This window comes from Papio anubis, chromosome 1, assembly GCF_008728515.1.
Source record: "Papio anubis isolate 15944 chromosome 1, Panubis1.0, whole genome shotgun sequence".
NCBI classification, from domain to species: Eukaryota; Metazoa; Chordata; class Mammalia; order Primates; family Cercopithecidae; genus Papio; species Papio anubis.
Window position 1 is genome coordinate 45,153,715 of NC_044976.1, and position 18,048 is coordinate 45,171,762.

At 40.5% G+C, this 18,048-nt stretch overlaps 1 protein-coding gene across 8 annotated transcripts in view; it reads right to left on the minus strand.

Annotated features, from left to right (window-relative positions):
* ATPAF1 (ATP synthase mitochondrial F1 complex assembly factor 1) overlaps positions 1-18,048 on the minus strand; it is a 50,308-nt gene that overhangs the window by 30,028 nt on the left and 2,232 nt on the right. For all 8 annotated transcript variants that reach the window (XM_021941239.2, XM_021941236.2, XM_021941232.2 and 5 more), the window contains exons 2-6: positions 16,800-16,908; positions 10,834-10,884; positions 9,622-9,684; positions 5,213-5,263; positions 3,967-4,014 (exon numbers count right to left, since the gene is read on the minus strand). In XM_021941239.2, the coding sequence (XP_021796931.2) occupies positions 3,967-4,014; positions 5,213-5,263; positions 9,622-9,684; positions 10,834-10,884; positions 16,800-16,908 (322 nt within the window). The remainder of the gene's footprint in view (positions 1-3,966; positions 4,015-5,212; positions 5,264-9,621; positions 9,685-10,833; positions 10,885-16,799; positions 16,909-18,048) is intronic.

The window sequence follows — 18,048 nt, forward strand, 5'->3', positions numbered from 1 at the left end:
CTGTGCACTAGTGACAGACATTTGAATTGTTTCTAGCATTGGTTGTTACAAATAAAGCTGCTTGAACATTTGTGCACAAGTCATTCTATGGACATATGCTTTGAGTTCTCGGGAAAATATCTAGAAATGGAATGGCTAGTTAGTATGGCAGGTGTATGCTTAATTTTTAAAGAAACCACCAAACTATTTTCTAAAGTGGTTGTACCATTTTGCAATATGACCAGCAGTATAGGAGAGTTCCAGGTGTGCCACATTCTTACCAACACTTGGTATGATCAGTTTTTGAAATTTTAGTCATTCTAATGGTATCTCACTGTGGTTGTAATTTGGATTCCCATTATGACTAATGCTGTCAAGTATATTTTCAGGTGCTTATCTGCCATTGTTTGATAAAATGTTCAAATCTTTTGTCCATTGGTCTGTCCTCTTATTATTGAGTTATAAGAGTTTCTGATATAACTTGAGCTGCTTATGCTTTTTGGCTATTGTGACTAATGTTGCTATGAATGTAGAAGCTATTTGGGTATGCAAATAGAATGCTTTAATTTTGATGAAATCTAATTTATTTATTATATTTTTTTTGAGACAGGTCTCACTCTGTGACCCAGCCTGGAGTACAGTGGTGTGACCTTGGCTCACTGCAGTCTCTACCTCCCAGGTTCAAGCGATTCTCATGCCTCAGCTTCTGGAGTAGCTGAGATTACAGGCACACACCACCATGCCTAGCTAATTTTTGTATTTTTAGTAGAGATGGGGTTTAACCATATTGGTCGGGCTGGTCTTGAACTCCTGACCTCAACTGATGCACCCACCTTGGCCTCCCAAAGTGCTGGGGTTACAAGGGTTAGCCGCCACACCTGGCCTATTTTTATTGTTTTGAGACATGGTCTTGCTCTGTCGTCCAGTCTGGGCTCACTATAACCTCCACCTCCAGGGCTCAAGTGATCCTTCCACCTCAGCCTCTTGAGCAGCTGGGATGACAGGTGCTTGAAATTTTTTTTGTAGAGACAAAGTCTCACTATATTGCCCAAGGTGATTTTTTTCTTTTATAGTTTATGCTTTTTGTAATGTACTTATGACATCTTTGTCAAACCCAAGGTAATTTAGATTTCTTCTTTTTATTTTCCTTTACAACTTACATTTATGGGCCAGGTGCGGTGACTCATGCCTGTAATTTTAGCATTTTGGGAGGCTGAGGCAGGCGGATCAATTGAAGTCAGGAGTTTTGAGACCAGCCTGGCCAACATGGTGAAACCCTGTCTCTACTAAAAATATAAAAATTAGCTGGGTGTGGTGGTGGGCTCATGTAACTTCAGCTACTCAGGAGGCTGAGGCTCAAGAATTGCTTGAACCTGGAAGGCAGAGACTGCAGTGAGCAGGGATCACGCCACTGCACTATAGCCTGGGCAACAGAAGAAGACTCTGACTCAAAAAAAAAAAAAAAAAAATTGTCTCAACTAAAAACAGAAAAATTAGCCCAGAGTGGTGGCTAATCCCAGCTACTTGGGAGGCTGAGGCAGGAGAATAGCTTGAACCTGGGAGGCGGAGGTTGCAGTGAGCTGAGATCATACCACATTGCACCCTGGGTGACAAAGGAAGCGCCATCTCCAAAAAAAAAAAAAAACAACAGTTACATTTACTTCTATGATCTACTTTAATTTTTGTATACACTGTGAGGTAAAAGTAGAGGTTCTTTTTTTGTGTGTGCACAATCTTCAATTGTTTTAGCAGCATTTGTTGAAAAGATTATCCTTTCTCTAATTTATTGACACCTTTGTTGAAAAACAACTAACCACATACATGTTTGTCTATTTCAGGACTCTACTCTGTTCCATTAATCTACATGTCTATCTTTGTGCCAATATCATACTGTTTTAATTACTGTATCTTTGTAATAAGTCTTGAAATCAGGAAATGTAAGTCCTCAAGCTTTGTTCTTTTTCAAAATTGTTTTAGCTATCTCAGGTCCTTTAAATATCCAAGTAAAATTTTAAAACCAGCTCATCAATTTCTTAAATGCCTAGTGGGGTTTTGAATGGTATTGTATTTCATCTAGAGACCAATTAGGAGAGAAGTGACACCTTAACAATACCAAAGGCTAGGCACAGTGGCTCACACCTGTAATCCCAGCACGTTGGGAGGCTGAGGCAGGAGGATTGCTTGAGCTGAGGAATTTGAGGCCAGCCTTGGCAACATAAATGAGATCTTGTCTCTACTAAACATAAAAAAAAAATTAGCTGAGCGTGGGGGTGCATGTTTGTAATCCCAGCAACTTAGAAGGCTGAGGTGGGGGTATTGCTTGAGCCCAAGAGATTGAGGCTGCAGTAAGCTATGATCACACCACTGCACTCCAGCCTGGGCAACAATGTAACATCCTGTCTCAAAAAACAAAACAAAACAAAATGTAACAAGCTGAGCCATCCAATCCATGAATATGGTATATATCATTTCCACTTACTTAGGTATTCTCTGTTTTCAGCAATGTTTCCAAAAACGTTTTGAAAACCTGAGAAATCATTACTGATACCAAGTTAGCTGGTCCATCCCACCTACTCCTTTTCCCTTAGGCCTTCTGACAGCTCAGTATTTCAGCTACAACCTCTTAATTCCTTTTAGGCACATATTACCAGGATAGCATAGCCAAAACGGTGAGGAAAACTGCCAATAAAACTGGCATCTCAGCCCAGTTTGAACAGCTATTATGAAAAAAAAAAAGACAACCTGTAATCCCAGCACTTTGGGAGTCTGAGTTGGGAGGGTCATTTGAGGCCAGGAGTTGAAGGCCATCCTGGGCAACACGGTAAGACCTCATCTCTAAATGAAAAAAAACAAAAACAAAAACAAAAAAAAACGCTGGTGAAGATGTGGAGAAAAAGGAACTTTTATATACTGTTGGTGGAACGTAAATTAGTATAGCCATTATGGAAAACATTATAAAGATTCCTCAAAAAAACTAAAAAGAGAATTACCACATGATCCATCATTCCCACTACTGGATATATATCCAAAGGAAAGGAAATCAGTATGTTGAAGAGATATCTGCACTCCCATGTTTACTACAGCACTATTCACAATAGCCAAGATATAGAATCAACCTAACTGTCCATCAACAAATGAAAGGATAAAGAAAATGTGGTGTCTATACACAATGGGATACTATTTAGCCATACACAAAAAAAACAAATTCTGTCATTTGTGACAACATGGATGAGCTTGAAGAACATTACGTTAAGTGAAATAAGCCAGGCACAGAAAGACAAATACCACATGTTCTCACTCGTATGCTGGAAGCTAAAAAAAAAACCCAAAAAACCTAATCTCATAGAAGTAGAGAGCAGAACAGTGGTTACTAGAGGAGGGAATAGCCAAAGGTTGGTTAAGGGATAAAAAGTAGAGCTAGATGGGAGAAATATGTTCTAGTATTCTATGGTGCTATAGATTACTATAATTAACAACAGTTTATTGTATATTTTCAAGTAGCTAGAAGAATGGATTCTGAATGTTACCAATACAATGAAATGATAAATGTTTGAGGTGACAGATGTGCTAATTATTCTGATTTGATCATTACACACTGCACACATGTATTGAAATATCACACTGTACCCCATAAATATGTATAATTATGTCAATTAAAAATAATAATGAAAGCAAAAAAAAAAAAAAGTTGAAAAGATTAAGGTCTCAGATGTCTTCCAAAATGCACTTGTACTGATAGATTAAGATCTGCATCAGAAAGGGCTGATGTGGTAGGGAGCTAAAAAGCCAGACGCTTACTGGGCCAAACCCACATGATTTCATAAGGCTGAAAATGTCACTTATTAGTACAATCAACATGTGAGCATCTTTATTAAGTAAACAGAGCACTAAAACATGTGAGACAGTATGGAATATGATGTGATTGGTTGGAAAATACTTGTTTGGCAACATTGATAAGCAACCCTTACATGACCACCAGAAACTTACTGTTGGACAGGACTGAGCCCGGTTCCAGATCAAATCAAACTTTTCTGCCTGCAGGTTGGAAAAGAATAAAGTTAACCTACACAAAAAACACAAAAGGCCACAATCACATGAAAATTCATCAAGACTGAATTCTAGAATTATAATACAACTAAAACAGTCTTTTAAGTGTCATTATTTTCAAATCACTCTTATGACAGAAAGACAGGAAAAACCAGACGTCTGTTTTGCTGTTCATTGTCAGAATTATGTGTAAAGACTAGGTGCACCAATGCTCCAAATGCTCCAGAGAACTTTAACAAGTGTCAGAGACATCAAGTCACCAAGTCAGTTTGAGGGAGAGCTGAGAAGGCCTGTTCAAACAATGAGTCAGTATCAGAGATCTAAAACATCACAAAAGAGAAGACTCTTCTTCTGGCTGTTGAATTCATGTAGCATAAGGGTATACATATATGAGAGATTAAAAAAAAAAGATAGTGATACCATCATAACTACCAAAAGGCCTGGCTTTATCCTCCATCTATATGTTTTCCTCCTTAATCTTACATTTACTCATATAATCTCTGTATACCTTTGTGTGCTTGATAGAAACTTAACCTAAGCCCCCACCCCTCCTTCAGGGAAAAGCAATTAAAGAACTAGCTGATAATCCATTACTTCAAATGCTTTATTATAGTGGAGGCCAGCAAAACATTAAACCAGAGAAGCCAGCAGCATCCCTTCTCTGTCACAGACCTTAATGGTCAAGCAGTAGATGGTGACCATCTCTAAGAATAATTTCAAGAAGGGAAAGACCAAGAAAATGCCATTTGCTAAGGGGAATATTCGCCAGAGAAAGACTAGGAAGAGGCTCCAACTCAGCTCAGGCATAGGTCGCTTATAGGCAAGAAGGGAAAAAAGCCATGCTACAGGCCCTGTCTTAAATTCCAACAGCTTGGTTGGAAAACATCAGTAAGAAAAAAAAGACATCTGGAAATTACTCAGCAACATGAACTTATACCACGCTCCCTTGTCAGAGACTTGACTCAGAGACATTTCTAAAGTAGAAAGAAGGAAAACAAGAGCCATAAATATACCATATGGAGCTTCCAATCTCTGGTGCTCAGGGCATAATAAAAACTCTCAGGGCTGTAAAATGCAGCTTCTCAAGAGGCAATAAACATAGGAAAAGTAAAGGCAACTGCCTGCTAAGGTTAGAGAACTGACTTTCATGTTGTAACACTTTCATTTCCCCCTCCAAACTACTTACAGGAATAACTGCGTAGACTGTATCTTTTGCTGCAAAATATTGCTGCCAAATCTGTACAGAAAAGAGAGGGGTGTCTGTGACATGTGGGTAATCTTTTCAACATGTGCCAAGAAATGGTGACACCTTTCATTGTTCAGAGGAATATGCTATTTGATAACAGAGAAGAAAAACCCAATGTAACGCTTTCATTACTAGCACATTACAAAAAAGATTTAATACAACCCACTCTTATAGATGATTAAACTGTAACTCTTAATAACAAATTCCTGACAGAGAAACTGATTCTATGACTTTAAAAATCATTCCTCTTAATAAGTTGTGTGTGATAGACAACTTCTTTTTTTTCACATTTTTATTTCCTCCCCAAACCCACACTTCCCCAGCCAACTGTGAGCCTTCCCAGAGAGTCAGGACTGGGGCTCAGGGTTCAGAGTCAGGCAGACCTGGATGTGAATCTCAGCTCCAGTCATTTACTAGCTATACTACCTTGGGCAAATTACTGAAAACTCCCTAAATAACATCAATAAAATAGCAATAATAACCTCACACAATTGTCACGACTAGCTGAAATAATGTAGGTCTGTGCTTAGCTCAGCACCTGTCACAGAATAAACACGACAAATAATGTTAGCTTTTGTTAGATATTGTATTAGTCCATTCTCACACTGCTAATAAAGATATACCCGAGATTGGGCAATTTATTTATTATCATTTTTATTATTATACTTTAAGTTCTAGGGTACATGTGCACAACGTGCAAGTTTGTTACATAGGTATACATGTGCCATGGTGGTTTGCTGAACCCATCAACTTGTCATTTACATTAGGTATTTCTCCCAGTGCTATCCCTCTCCCAACCCCACGACAGGCCCCAGTGTGTGATGTTCCCCACTCTGTGTCCATGTGTTTTCATTGTTCAACTCCCACTTACGAGTGAGAACATGTGGTGTTTGGTTTTCTGTCCTTGTGATAGTTTGCTGAGAATGATGGTTTCCAGCTTCATCCATGTCCTTGCAAAGGACAATAACTCATCCTTTCTTATGACTGCATAATATTCCATGGTATAAATGTGCCACATTTTCTTAATCCAGAGACTGGGTAATTTATAATGGAAAGAGGTTTAATTGACTCACGTTACACAGGGCTGGGAAGGCCTCAAGAATCTTACAATCATGGCGGAAGGAGAAGCAAACACGTCCTTCACATGGTGACAGGAAGAAGAAGGAGCAAAAGGGGGAAAGGCCCTCTATAAAACCATCAGATCTCATGAGAACTCACTATCATGGGAACAGCATGGAGGTAACTGCCCCTGTGATTCAATTACCTCCCACTGAGTCCCTCCCATGACATGTGGGGATTATGGGAACTACAATTCAAGATGAGATTTGGGTGGGGACACAGCAAAACCATGTTAGATATTATTGGCATGTTACAGGCAGCTCTTAAAATCCTGCTTCCAGAAAGTCTTCTACATGTGGAAGAGATAAGGTCTGTTGGATCTATGGTATGCACCAATCAGAAGTCCTACCTCTGCTTGGCACTAAAGAACAAGGAAGGTACAGTTGACCTTCATGATGCAAATACCAAAAAGTAGGGAATAAAAAAATTATATAATAAAATTTGAAAATTAGAAAATAGGGAAAAGGAAAAAATGCCCATAGTCGTACCACCCTAACAAAGACCACTGTTATTTTCTTTCCAGTATGTCTTAAGAATTTTTCTTTTACAGTATACATAGATGTAGCATATATGCAATATTGTGTCTTTTTATTATTTACCATTAACATCATATAGATGGTCCGTATTCTTATTTTTTACTACCATTTTTTTTTTGCCTTCCCATGCCTTTTTACATGTTATTGGCTCTGACTAGAAAGCCTTTCTTTCCTACCTCTGACCTCCCAAATTCTTCCTGTCCTCTGAAGCTGAGCCTATATGCTTCTTCTTCCATGTAGTCTCCCTTGATAATACAGTCAGAAGTTTTCCTATGAGTTGCTTTTCTACTTTATTTATTTCCTCCCCCTTGCTTTCATATTTTATACCTCTCTTAAGATGTCTAGGATATGCTACTTCATAATAAGATCATTTGCATCTGGATCTATTTCCCTCACTAGTTTGCAAGCCCCCTGTAGGCAGGTATCTGCTGTGTTGTCACCAATGCCTTGCAACCCAAAAAATACTCAAAAATGTTGGTTGAATGACAGATGATTGTGACATAATAAGAAATATGTAATATAAAAGAGGCATTTAACCCAGGGCAGGGAAAAGTGCCAGAGGAAGGGACACTTGAACTGTATCCTGAAGAATGATTAGGAGTTAGTAGGGAAATAAGGATGCTGGGAAGATAACAGGTAAGGCAGGAGAAGGAGGTAAGAGACACATTTGAAGCAGAGAATGACAACACTAACAAAGGCATAGAAGTAGAGGAGGGTATCATAACCAAGGTAACACCACAGTGAGCTAGTGTTGAAGAATGGGTCAACTTCCTTTAGAGTTGGTCTGCTTTGGTCAACATTTCTGTTAAAATATGGGGCCCCAGTGGAAGATACTAATCAAAGTGTGATCCATCTAATCAACACAGAGCACAAAAGGACTATTAACTCCTAGGACCTATGGAAACTACTTTCAATGTGGCATAAGGTTGCTTTACCTTTTCTTTTTTTGCATGTCAAAACACTGTCTTCTCATTTTAAGGACAGCATATTCTGATTATTTATTTATTTTTTGAAACATAGTCTTACTCTGTCGCCCAGGCTGGAGTGCAATGGTGCAATCTTGGCTCACTGCAAGCTCCGCCTCCCGGGTTCATGCCATTCTCCTGCCTCAGCCTCCTGAGTAACTGGGACTACAGGCACCTGCCACCATGCCAGGCTAATTTTTTGTAGAGACGGGGTTTCACTGTGTTAGCCAGGATGGTCTCAATCTCCTGACCTCATGATCCACCCGCCTTGGCCTCCAAAAGTGCTGGGATTACAGGCGTGAGCCACTGTGCCCAGCCCATATTCTGATTACTTTTATTTAATTTTCCCCTAAAGTGTCCATGTTCCTTTGGCACTTCTTCCCAAAGGCACAGCCTGAGTTCTCCCTGACACTTTGCATATGCCTCTATTAACAGAAAGAACCCTGTGCTGATCTGATCCATTTTGTGGAGGCTAAAACTCCTTGGGGATGAAGATTCTGTCATTTATCTCTGTATCTGGCACAAAGTCTGACATTTAATTGGTATGCATTAAATGTGTGCTAAAATAAATGATACAGCATCCAAAGGAAACCCATGGTAACTAGCACAACTTCCAGTTCTGGGAATATGATGCAGAGTCAAATAGACATGGGTTTGAGTCTCAGCTCTACCACTGACTAAGTTACATAATCTCTTTAAGTCACAGTTTCCTCAATTGTAAACTGGGAATAATGGCACCCACTTCACGGGGTGGTTAAAAGAATTTAATGAAATAATGCATATGAAGCATTAGGCATTGTACCTGATACAGAGTATGCTGCTTTTATTATTCTTTTGATCCTTTCAATCTACCTAATATATAATTCATGGAACTATAAGGAATGCTGGAAAAAAATAGCTTATTAGAGAGAAAAGAATCACAGGTATAAAAATATAAATGACCAAACAGGCAGGATAGCTCTTGAGTGCTTTGAAGGAAAGTGTTCAGGAAGCTTCCTGCAGAAAGTCCTTTGATAATGGAGAGCTATGAATGCCAAGAAAAGGAATACAGGAAGTCATTGAACATTTGTGACCAGGTTCCTAATATATTTTTTTCCCACTTATTTAAAGACATAAATATAGCACTTACTCTGTGCCAGGGACTGTTCTAAGTGATAAAAAATGTTAACTCACTTAATTATCCAAATAACTCTATAAGGTAAGTACTATTATTTGCTCCACTTTAATTAAACAGGGAAACTAGGGCCCAGATAAGTTAACTTGTCCAAGTCCTATAGCTAGTAAGTGGCAGAGCTAGGACTTAAAACCAGCAGCTTGGTTCTAGAGTCTGTATTTTTAAACCAATACACTATACTTCTCCATAATGAAAGAAGAAGTTTCAGAGGACTCAGTTGATGAGCATATTATGGATGGAGTGGAAAAAATAGGAGCAGGGAAACCTATTTGGAAAGGTAGTGCAGTAATCCAGGTATAAAGTACTGATGAGGGTTACAGGAGATGTGGATTATAGCAAGGAAAAAGAAAGTAGAAATACAAGTTGATTAGACATATAAGAGTTACAAAGAAGACAAGTTTTCTTATGACATTGTTCTTCAAGTAATTCATCACTTTTGCCTTTTATTATCACCTTTCATTATGGCTAGAAAGAGGTGTCAGAAGATGTACTCTCAGATTTGGTTCACAGAATTCACATTTTCATAGAGCATGCCAGCCCATTTTCATTCATTACCTGTTTTATTTCTTCTGCAGTCTTTTCTTTTACCATCTCAATGTTAAAGATTGAACTGAGAGTCTTCAAAGAGAAAATAAAAACCAATTAACACATAATTAAAACAAACCAAAACAAAACAAAACAAAACAGCTTAACTCTTATCTCTAAGCCTGTGGCAAACACATCAAGACAGTGAAACAGATTTCCAAAAGCAGAAAACAAGTATAAGAAAACCCACAGGCCGGGCGCGGTGGCTCAAGCCTGTAATCCCAGCACTTTGGGAGGCCGAGGCGGGTGGATCACGAGGTCAGGAGATCGAGACCATCCTGGCTAACATGGTGAAACCCCGTCTCTACTAAAAATACAAAAAACTAGCCGGGCGTGGTGGCGGGCGACTGTAGTCCCAGCTACTCGGAGGCTGAGGCAGGAGAATGGCGTGAACCTGGGAGGCGGAGCTTGCAGTGAGCCGAGATCGCGCCACTGCACTCCAGCCTGGGTGACACAGCGCGAGACTCCGTCTCAAAAAAAAAAAAAAAAAAAAAAAGAAAACCCACATGCTCAGAGAAAGTGAGCCCCCAAGCCTAGACAGGTTTTCACAGTTCTGTTCCTGAAGAGTTTCTATTAGGTTGCCATGTACTTCCCAAATGCTTCACCCTTACCAATGAGTCCTGCGGCACTTTGCAGCTGGTAAGAGGAGAAAGTTTGGTTGTTATTTTTAATTAAACTGCTATGCTAGGGGTCATGGTCAAGGACACAAAAGTTCATAGAAATATTTCTCACTGGCCGGGCGCGGTGGCTCAAGCCTGTAATCCCAGCACTTTGGGAGGCCGAGGCGGGTGGATCACTAGGTCAGGAGATCGAGACTATCCTGGCTAACATGGTGAAACCCCGTCTCTACTAAAAATACAAAAAACTAGCTGGGCGTGGTGGCGGGCGTCTGTAGTCCCAGCTACTTGGGAGGCTGAGGCGGGAGAATGGTGTGAACCCGGGAGGCGGAGCTTGCAGTGAGCCGAGATCATGCCACTGCACTCCAGCCTGGGAGACACAGCGAGACTCCATCTCAAAAAAAAAAAAAAAAAAAAAAAAGAAATATTTCTCACTTTTACAGATGGAAAATCACCTTACACAAAATAATTGAACCACAGTACTTATGTTCAAATTTGCAGCCTCTTGTTCTAGATGTACCATATGACTTCAAGCTTTTTTTCCTCTGTTTAATTAGAAACCTACCTTGTCCTTAGTGAATCCTCTCTTCACAGACTGTTTCCCCAAGGCATCTGTCTGAAATATATAAGACAAGATATTAATCTACACTTTACTCATAAGAACAAAGGTCACTAAACTAGGTGAGTTACCCAATCTCATTAAATAATTTTGCATGTGAGAACTCACTTCTTTCCACTTTTTATAATAATTTTTCTAAAAATTTAACACTACTTTAAAAATTATTGCTGGCTGGGCACAGTGGCTCACGCCTGTAATCCCAGCACTTTGGGAGGCCGAGGCGGGAGAATCACAAGGTCAGGAGTTTGAGACCAGCCTGGCCAACATGATGAAACCCCGCCTCAACTAAAAATACAAAAAATAAGCTGGGCATAGTGGCGGGTGCTTGTAATCCCAGCTACTTGGGAGGCTGAGGCAGGAGAACTGCTTGAACCGGGGAGGCGGAGGATGCAGGGAGCTGAGATCACGCCACTGCACTCTAGCCCAGGCAACAGAGTGAGACTCTGTCTCATAAAACAAAATAAAATAAATAAATAAAAAGAAATAAAAATAAAAATTATTGTTTATAAGACAACAACTTTCCTCTAAGATTCTGATATTCAGAGATAAGATTTCTCTGTCAGTAAACTATCATCTACTAGTACTGACAGTCCATTCTCCACCTGCCACTGTGGATATGAGGGATTTCTTCCCAGGATTAGGCCTGCTTGGGATTACTGTGCTCTGTCCTGACCTATTCCACACTGAACTATAGAAGTGGTAAGAAATGGAAAGATGTGTTATCCAAGGATACTGCTTATCTCTGACAACACTTTGATGGTAGGCATCCTCAGCAGATTAGAGTCTTTTTGAGTGTTCAATCTTAATGTTTCCTCCATCAAATTAGACTCCCTTCAAAAAAGGCCAAAAACAACTGAAAGTGATTATTTTGTCTCTTAGCCATTATCTCTCATAAAGGTCATAGCCAGTAAATCCTGTTTTGAGTTGTTTCTGATAGTAGGGATGGGTTGTTCTGAGTCTTCCACTCAAGGCTGTGCTTCTCAGAAGTACATTCTACACCTGGGATTCTGAGGCTGAAAAACACTTTCTGCATAAAACCTTGCCTTTAGTCACTCTGTGCTTTAATTAATCCACACTTTTCATAAATGATGGTCACAGAACCTGTACCCACAGATCAGAGAAAAGCCTGTTGAACACACTTTAGTTTTTTTGGTCATGCACCTATACACTGACAACATCTGGGTGTAACCGTTCCTTCATATGTAAGCCATCTGAAAAGGAGTTAATTTCATTTTCTGTCTTTCTTTTTTTCTTTTGAGACAGGGTCTTGCTCTGTTGCCTAGGTTGGAGTGCAGTGGCTCAATGTCAGCTCATTGCAACCTCTGCCTCCCAGGTGCAAGTGATTCTCCCACCTCAGCCTCCCAAGTAACTGGGTCTACAGGCATGTGCCACCATGCCTGGCTAATTTTTTGTATTTTCAGTAGAGATGGGGTTTCACCACGTTGGCCAGGCTGGTCTTGACTACTGGCCTCAAGTGATCTGCCCGCTTCGGCCTCCCAAAGTGCTGGGACTACAGGCGTGAGCCACCGCGCCCGATGAGAATTTCATTTCCATACCACTCATTCTCAGGTGTACCATGAAAACAAAACAAAAACAAAACAAAACCTCCACTTGCACAGCTGCTTTCACCTTTCAATCATGAAGCCTCATGTATTGGTTTTTACACAATGTCTCTCCAATCCATTATTTGTACCCATTTTCACTTACAGAAATAAAAAATTTAAGCCCTAAGTATAAGCGTATTGCATTTTATCAAATCTAAGACATCATATCTTAAGATGTACCATTATTTTATGCATCAGAAAATGATGCCAATTAAATAGTACAATACTTTCCTGTCACATCAATTATAAGACAATTTTAGTGATGTTAAAATGAGAAAAATAAGAGTGAGCTTTAGAATTGATGAAATAAGGTAATTAAAGCAGTTGAAGCTACATGCCAAAAATCAGAAACATTTAATACGAACTTTAAATGGGTGCTTTACTTCCCTACTATGCATGCTTTGGAAATCTGTGCGGATAATTTTATGGTTATCATAGAAGTTTACTGGATATTGATATCTGCATTATGGGAGGGGTGCCAAATGAGATGAGTCCTACATAATAAAAAACTTTCCCTCATCCTGTACAACTTTTCAATGTCTAGCCAGACATTCTTGCAGGTGAAAATACCTATAATATTTCAATATTTATAATTACTTGGGCCTAGAACCTTTTTTTTTTAAACACAGCTTTAATAAATACTAAAATTTCCAGAAATGCAACTACTATATAACTTGAAAGATTCTACATTGTGATTGTGGAATCATAGGTCACTGATAACAACACTGCTCGTGGTTTTGGAGGTTTTCTTTTTTTTTTTTGAGTTGGAGTCTCACTTTGTCACCTGGGCTGGAGTGCAGTGGTGCGATCTCGGCTCACTGTAAGCTCTGCCTCCCAGGTTCATGCCATTCTCCTGCCTCAGCCTCCTGAGTAGCTGGGACTACAGGTGCCCGCCACCATGCCTGGCTAAGTTTTTGTATTTTTTTAGTAGAGATGGGATTTCACAGTGTTAGCTGGGATGGTCTCGATCTCCTGACTTTGTGATCCACCCGCCTTGACCTCCCAAAGTGCTGGGATTACAGGCGTGAGCCACCGTGCCTGGCCTGGAATTTTTTTTTTTTTTTGGAGACGAAGTCTCGCTCTGTCACCCAGGTTGGAGTGCAGTAGCACAATCTCCGCTCACTGCAACCTCCGCCTCCTGGGTTCAAGCAATTCTCCTACCTCAGCCTCCTGAGTAGCTGGGATTACAGCTACCATGCCCGGCTAATTTTTCTTTTGCATTTTAGTAGGGATGGGGTTTCACCATGTTGCCCAGGCTGGTCTCGAACTCCTGACCTCAAGTGATCTGCCGCCTCAGCCTCCCAAAGTGCTAGGATTACACGTGTGAGCCAACACGCCCGGTGGTTTTAGAGTTTTTATAATTATCAACATAACACCCATTTGCCAGTCAGTATTTGCTGCTTACGTGTTCGTGGTTATTTCACAAATAGGTGGAAGCACCTCATGACTACGTTAGGTCTCACAGTGCAGTCGTGCCCTAATATTTACATGCTAAAATATGTATTTTGTTAAAAAATGCTTTCCTTTATATTATGGTTAGGGCATTATATTGATTTTCCCACCTGAGGTTATACATACAGGTAGGTTATATTTTTACATATCTATTGTTTTATTTCAGGGTAGAAAAGGGAGAATTTTAAAAAAATGTATTATCAAAGGGGGATGTTGAGTCCCATGTGGTTGGGAACCAATGACTCAAAGTAGTAAAGACAAGACTGTGGGAATGGAGAACATGTGTTAGCTGTTAGCATTCCTCTATCTAGCTAGATAAAGAAGATAGCAAGTGAATATTTACCGAAGAGCTGCCATAATTTAAATTAAATATTTACATATTCTGCATTTTATCATAAAGCCAATTTTTTTTTTTTTTTAAATTTTAAGACGGAGTCTTGCTCTGTCGCCCAGGCTGGAGTGCAGTGGCGCGATCTCGGCTCACTGCAAGCTCCGCCTCCCGGGTTCACACCATTCTCCTGCCTCAGCCTCCCCAGTAGCTGGGATTACAGGCACCCGCCACCATGCCCAGCTAATTTTTTGTATTTTTAGTAGAGACGGGGTTTCACCATGTTAGTCAGGATGGTCTCAATCTCCTGACCTCGTGATCTGCCCGCCTTGGCCTCCCAAAGTGCTGGGATTACAGGCATGAGCCACTGCACCTGGCCTCATAAAGCTAAATTTCTAAGTCTGCTTGCCAAAAAGGGGCAAAGAACATTCCTATCTAATATTTAAAGTTTATAATATAGTAATATTTCCAAGAGCTATTGACTTGTAACCTTGCTACTATAAATGTTTATTATAGGAAATGACAATTGTTAAAATATTTGTAGAAAGAATTGTTTGTTCATATAAAGTTGTAAACTATTTGTCATAGGAGTTGAATTTGCTCCCCAACCTTGTTATAATTAACCCATCTACTATTTTTTTTTTTTTTTTTTTGCCCAGGCTGGAATGCAGTGGCATGACCTCAGCTCACTGTGCCCTCAGCTCACTGTAACCTCTGCCTCCCAGGTTCAAGCAGTTTTCTGGCCTCAGCCTCCCAAGTAGATGGGATTACAGGCATCCGCTACTACATCCAGCTAAGTTATGTATTTGTATTTTTAGTAGAGACAGGGTTTCACCCTGTTGGCCAGGCTGGTCTTGAACTCCTGACCTTAAGTGATCTGCCCACCTCAACCTCCCAAAGTGCTGGGATTATAGGCGTGAGCCACCGTGCCTGGCAACCCATCTACTATTAATCCTGTTCTAATTAACTAAACTAGTTACTAAGACTGAGTAGATTCACTTAAAATTTAAGCAAAGAAAGTATTTTCCAAGTAAAATAAACACTTCTAATTTGACTTTAAAACACAACGTAGAATCCCAGTTTTCTACTATAACTACCTTAATTCAGGCTTCTACAGCGCACACCTGGATTACTCCATATTTTCCCTGGTCCTGGCCTCTCCTACACCAGTTTGTTCTGTGCACCACCCTAGGTTAGAATTTTTCAAATAATAGGTTGTGAAATACATTTAGTGGATTGTGATCAGAGTTTTTCAAAAGATGAAAAAGAATAAAAATTAATAAGAATGGACTGCATGTTGTAAAAGTAAGCATTATTTTGTAAAATTTTTTTTTTTCAGTTACAATCATATACATACGTGTGTACTGAACTGCAATGTAAAATATATTTCTTACTGTGGGTCATGGTCAAAAAGTTTGAAAAACACTGCATTAGAATAATCTTCCCAGACACAGTTTTCAACATGCTTTTCCTCAGCTTTGATTCCTATTTAAGGATAATAATGGCTAATATATATTAAGTACTTATTATGCCAGGGATGGGGCTAAAGAGTTTTAAATGGTATTATCTCTTCAGCACAACTCTGTGAAGTAGGTACTGTTATTATTCCTGTTTTACAGATAAGCAAACTGAGGCATGGAGAAGTAACAATTTGCTGAAGAGTCACCCAGCTAGTAACTGGAAGGGTTAGGATTCAGTCCTTGGCATCTGGCCCCAGAGCTCACCCTCTTAGCAGCTAAATTAACCTGCCTGTACTCCTTAAGCCCAAAGAGTTTAATGCCTAACTTACTTCCTTAGCCTTAACACTTCCCTCTCCATTTTAATTGGGTACGGTACCATGCTGTCTCCCGAAACCCCTTTTACTTTCAAAGCTCTTCCTCTGTTTAAGCTAATTCCTCAACATGGGAATGGATGGGGGTGGGTTGGCAGGGGTGGCTGGTTGTCAGGAAACTAAATCTAGTCTGCCAAATATTTTTGTAAATTAAGTTTTATTGGAACAGAACCATACCCATTCATTTACGTGCGGTCTAGGCCTGCTTTTGCACTATAATGGTAGAGCTGAGTAGTCACAAAGAAGACCATATGGCCCACAATGCCTAAAATATTTAACATCTAGTCCTTTACAGAAAAAATTTGATGACCCCTGCTCTACATCAAAGTCCCATTCCCTCCTCTCTACTTAATTTAAATCCCCCACAACGTTCCTAGCCTAGGTCAAGTTCCATCTCCCATGGGAAATTTTCTCTGATACCTCTAGCCCGCTGCCAAGTGTGCCTTGCCTTGACCACTAGACTGCTCCTCTTGGGAGCAGGAAGTACCCCTCTCATACTTCTATATCTCCACCACGACCACAGTACTTTGCCTAGAAAGAGCAGGATAAACATTTATGGATGGAAACGGAGTTGGGAGAGACTATGTTTAGTTCACCCAGTTGACCCATCAATAGACCAACTTTAAGGATAAGGGCCAGGGTAAGGAGGTTAAAGGAGTGCTGGTAAGCAAACACCACCAGTGGGGGCAGGTCTTACCTTCTGTTCCACACATTTGATAAAATCACCTTGCCTGGAACGCCCCACTGGCTGCTTCCGAAATTCACTGCGTTTCTCCAGACGGGACTCAAAAGCAGCTGGGTCAGACCTGATCAGAGGTAAACCAAAGGGTAAACCAACTGTGCCTTTTTGGATTCTAAAATAATAAAGCATCACTTTCCACCTCTACAGAGAAAGGACACTGCCATTCAGAGAGGTTGAAAAATTTGCCTTCAGTTAGTAAGAACTGGGCATAGGCCTAGAAATAAAGAAACCGGAAAAAGAAATCCTGTTATTCAACTGTTGTTAATCCTCAAGGGGCCTGTGTAACATTTTTCGTTTGCAGGCTGTTTCCTAGGTTTACACAGGGCTTAGTCCCTCAGGTACTTACATTTAGGGTACTTAGAATTTTCAGGTCATCTTGCTGGATCACCTCTTCAGGCAAGAATCCTACAGCCTCCTTACTAGGTGTCAAGCTTTTACTTGAATACATCCAGTTCTTGAAAATATGTCCCCCCAACTAGGTTAAACATCTGTTTTATTCAGATCCTGGTGATTCAGAGGCTTTAGGCAGCCTAGTTTGCAGAAGATTTAGCATCTTAGTGTCTCCCTGACCCACCCTCCAAAGAAGCTGCTCTTGGAGGTGAAACATCAGAACACATTCTTTATGTCAAAATGGAGTTGGTTTTCAGGTTTGAAATCCAGGCTGGGGTGCTGTCCCTATTAAGAATTCTTCAGGCTGTGTAGCTAACCATGGGATATTTGGTTTTGTACACTGTGGTGAAGATATCATCCAGGGATTCCAGCTCTTTGGCCATGAGACCCAGAGTTTCACAGGTGAGGTCTGTAGGACCCAGGGACATCTTGGCTATCCCTCTGGTGGACTTTCCTGGTCAAGGCATTATAGGTGGCCCCTTCTTCCATAAAATTCCTTTCTGGAGGTGACATAAAACACCACTGCCTTCACTGTCATGTAGATGGGCTGTTTTTCTTCTCTCTGTAGTGGGCCAGCTCCTCCTCAATAAAGAGCCACACCAGGGGTTTCTGCTTAGTAGGGCATGGCACCTGCCTGGCCAGAGCTGCAAGCAGCCCTGGGGGCTGTACCAGGACCAGGGTCAACCCTGCTAGTGGCCACAGTTGCAACTGGGCCTGCCATAGTGAAGGGGTAGAGAGGGCAAGGGACAGCCTGGGCAGTGAAGCTCTTGCTGGGATCTGAGGATATAGAAATAAATGAGTCAGACTCCCTACC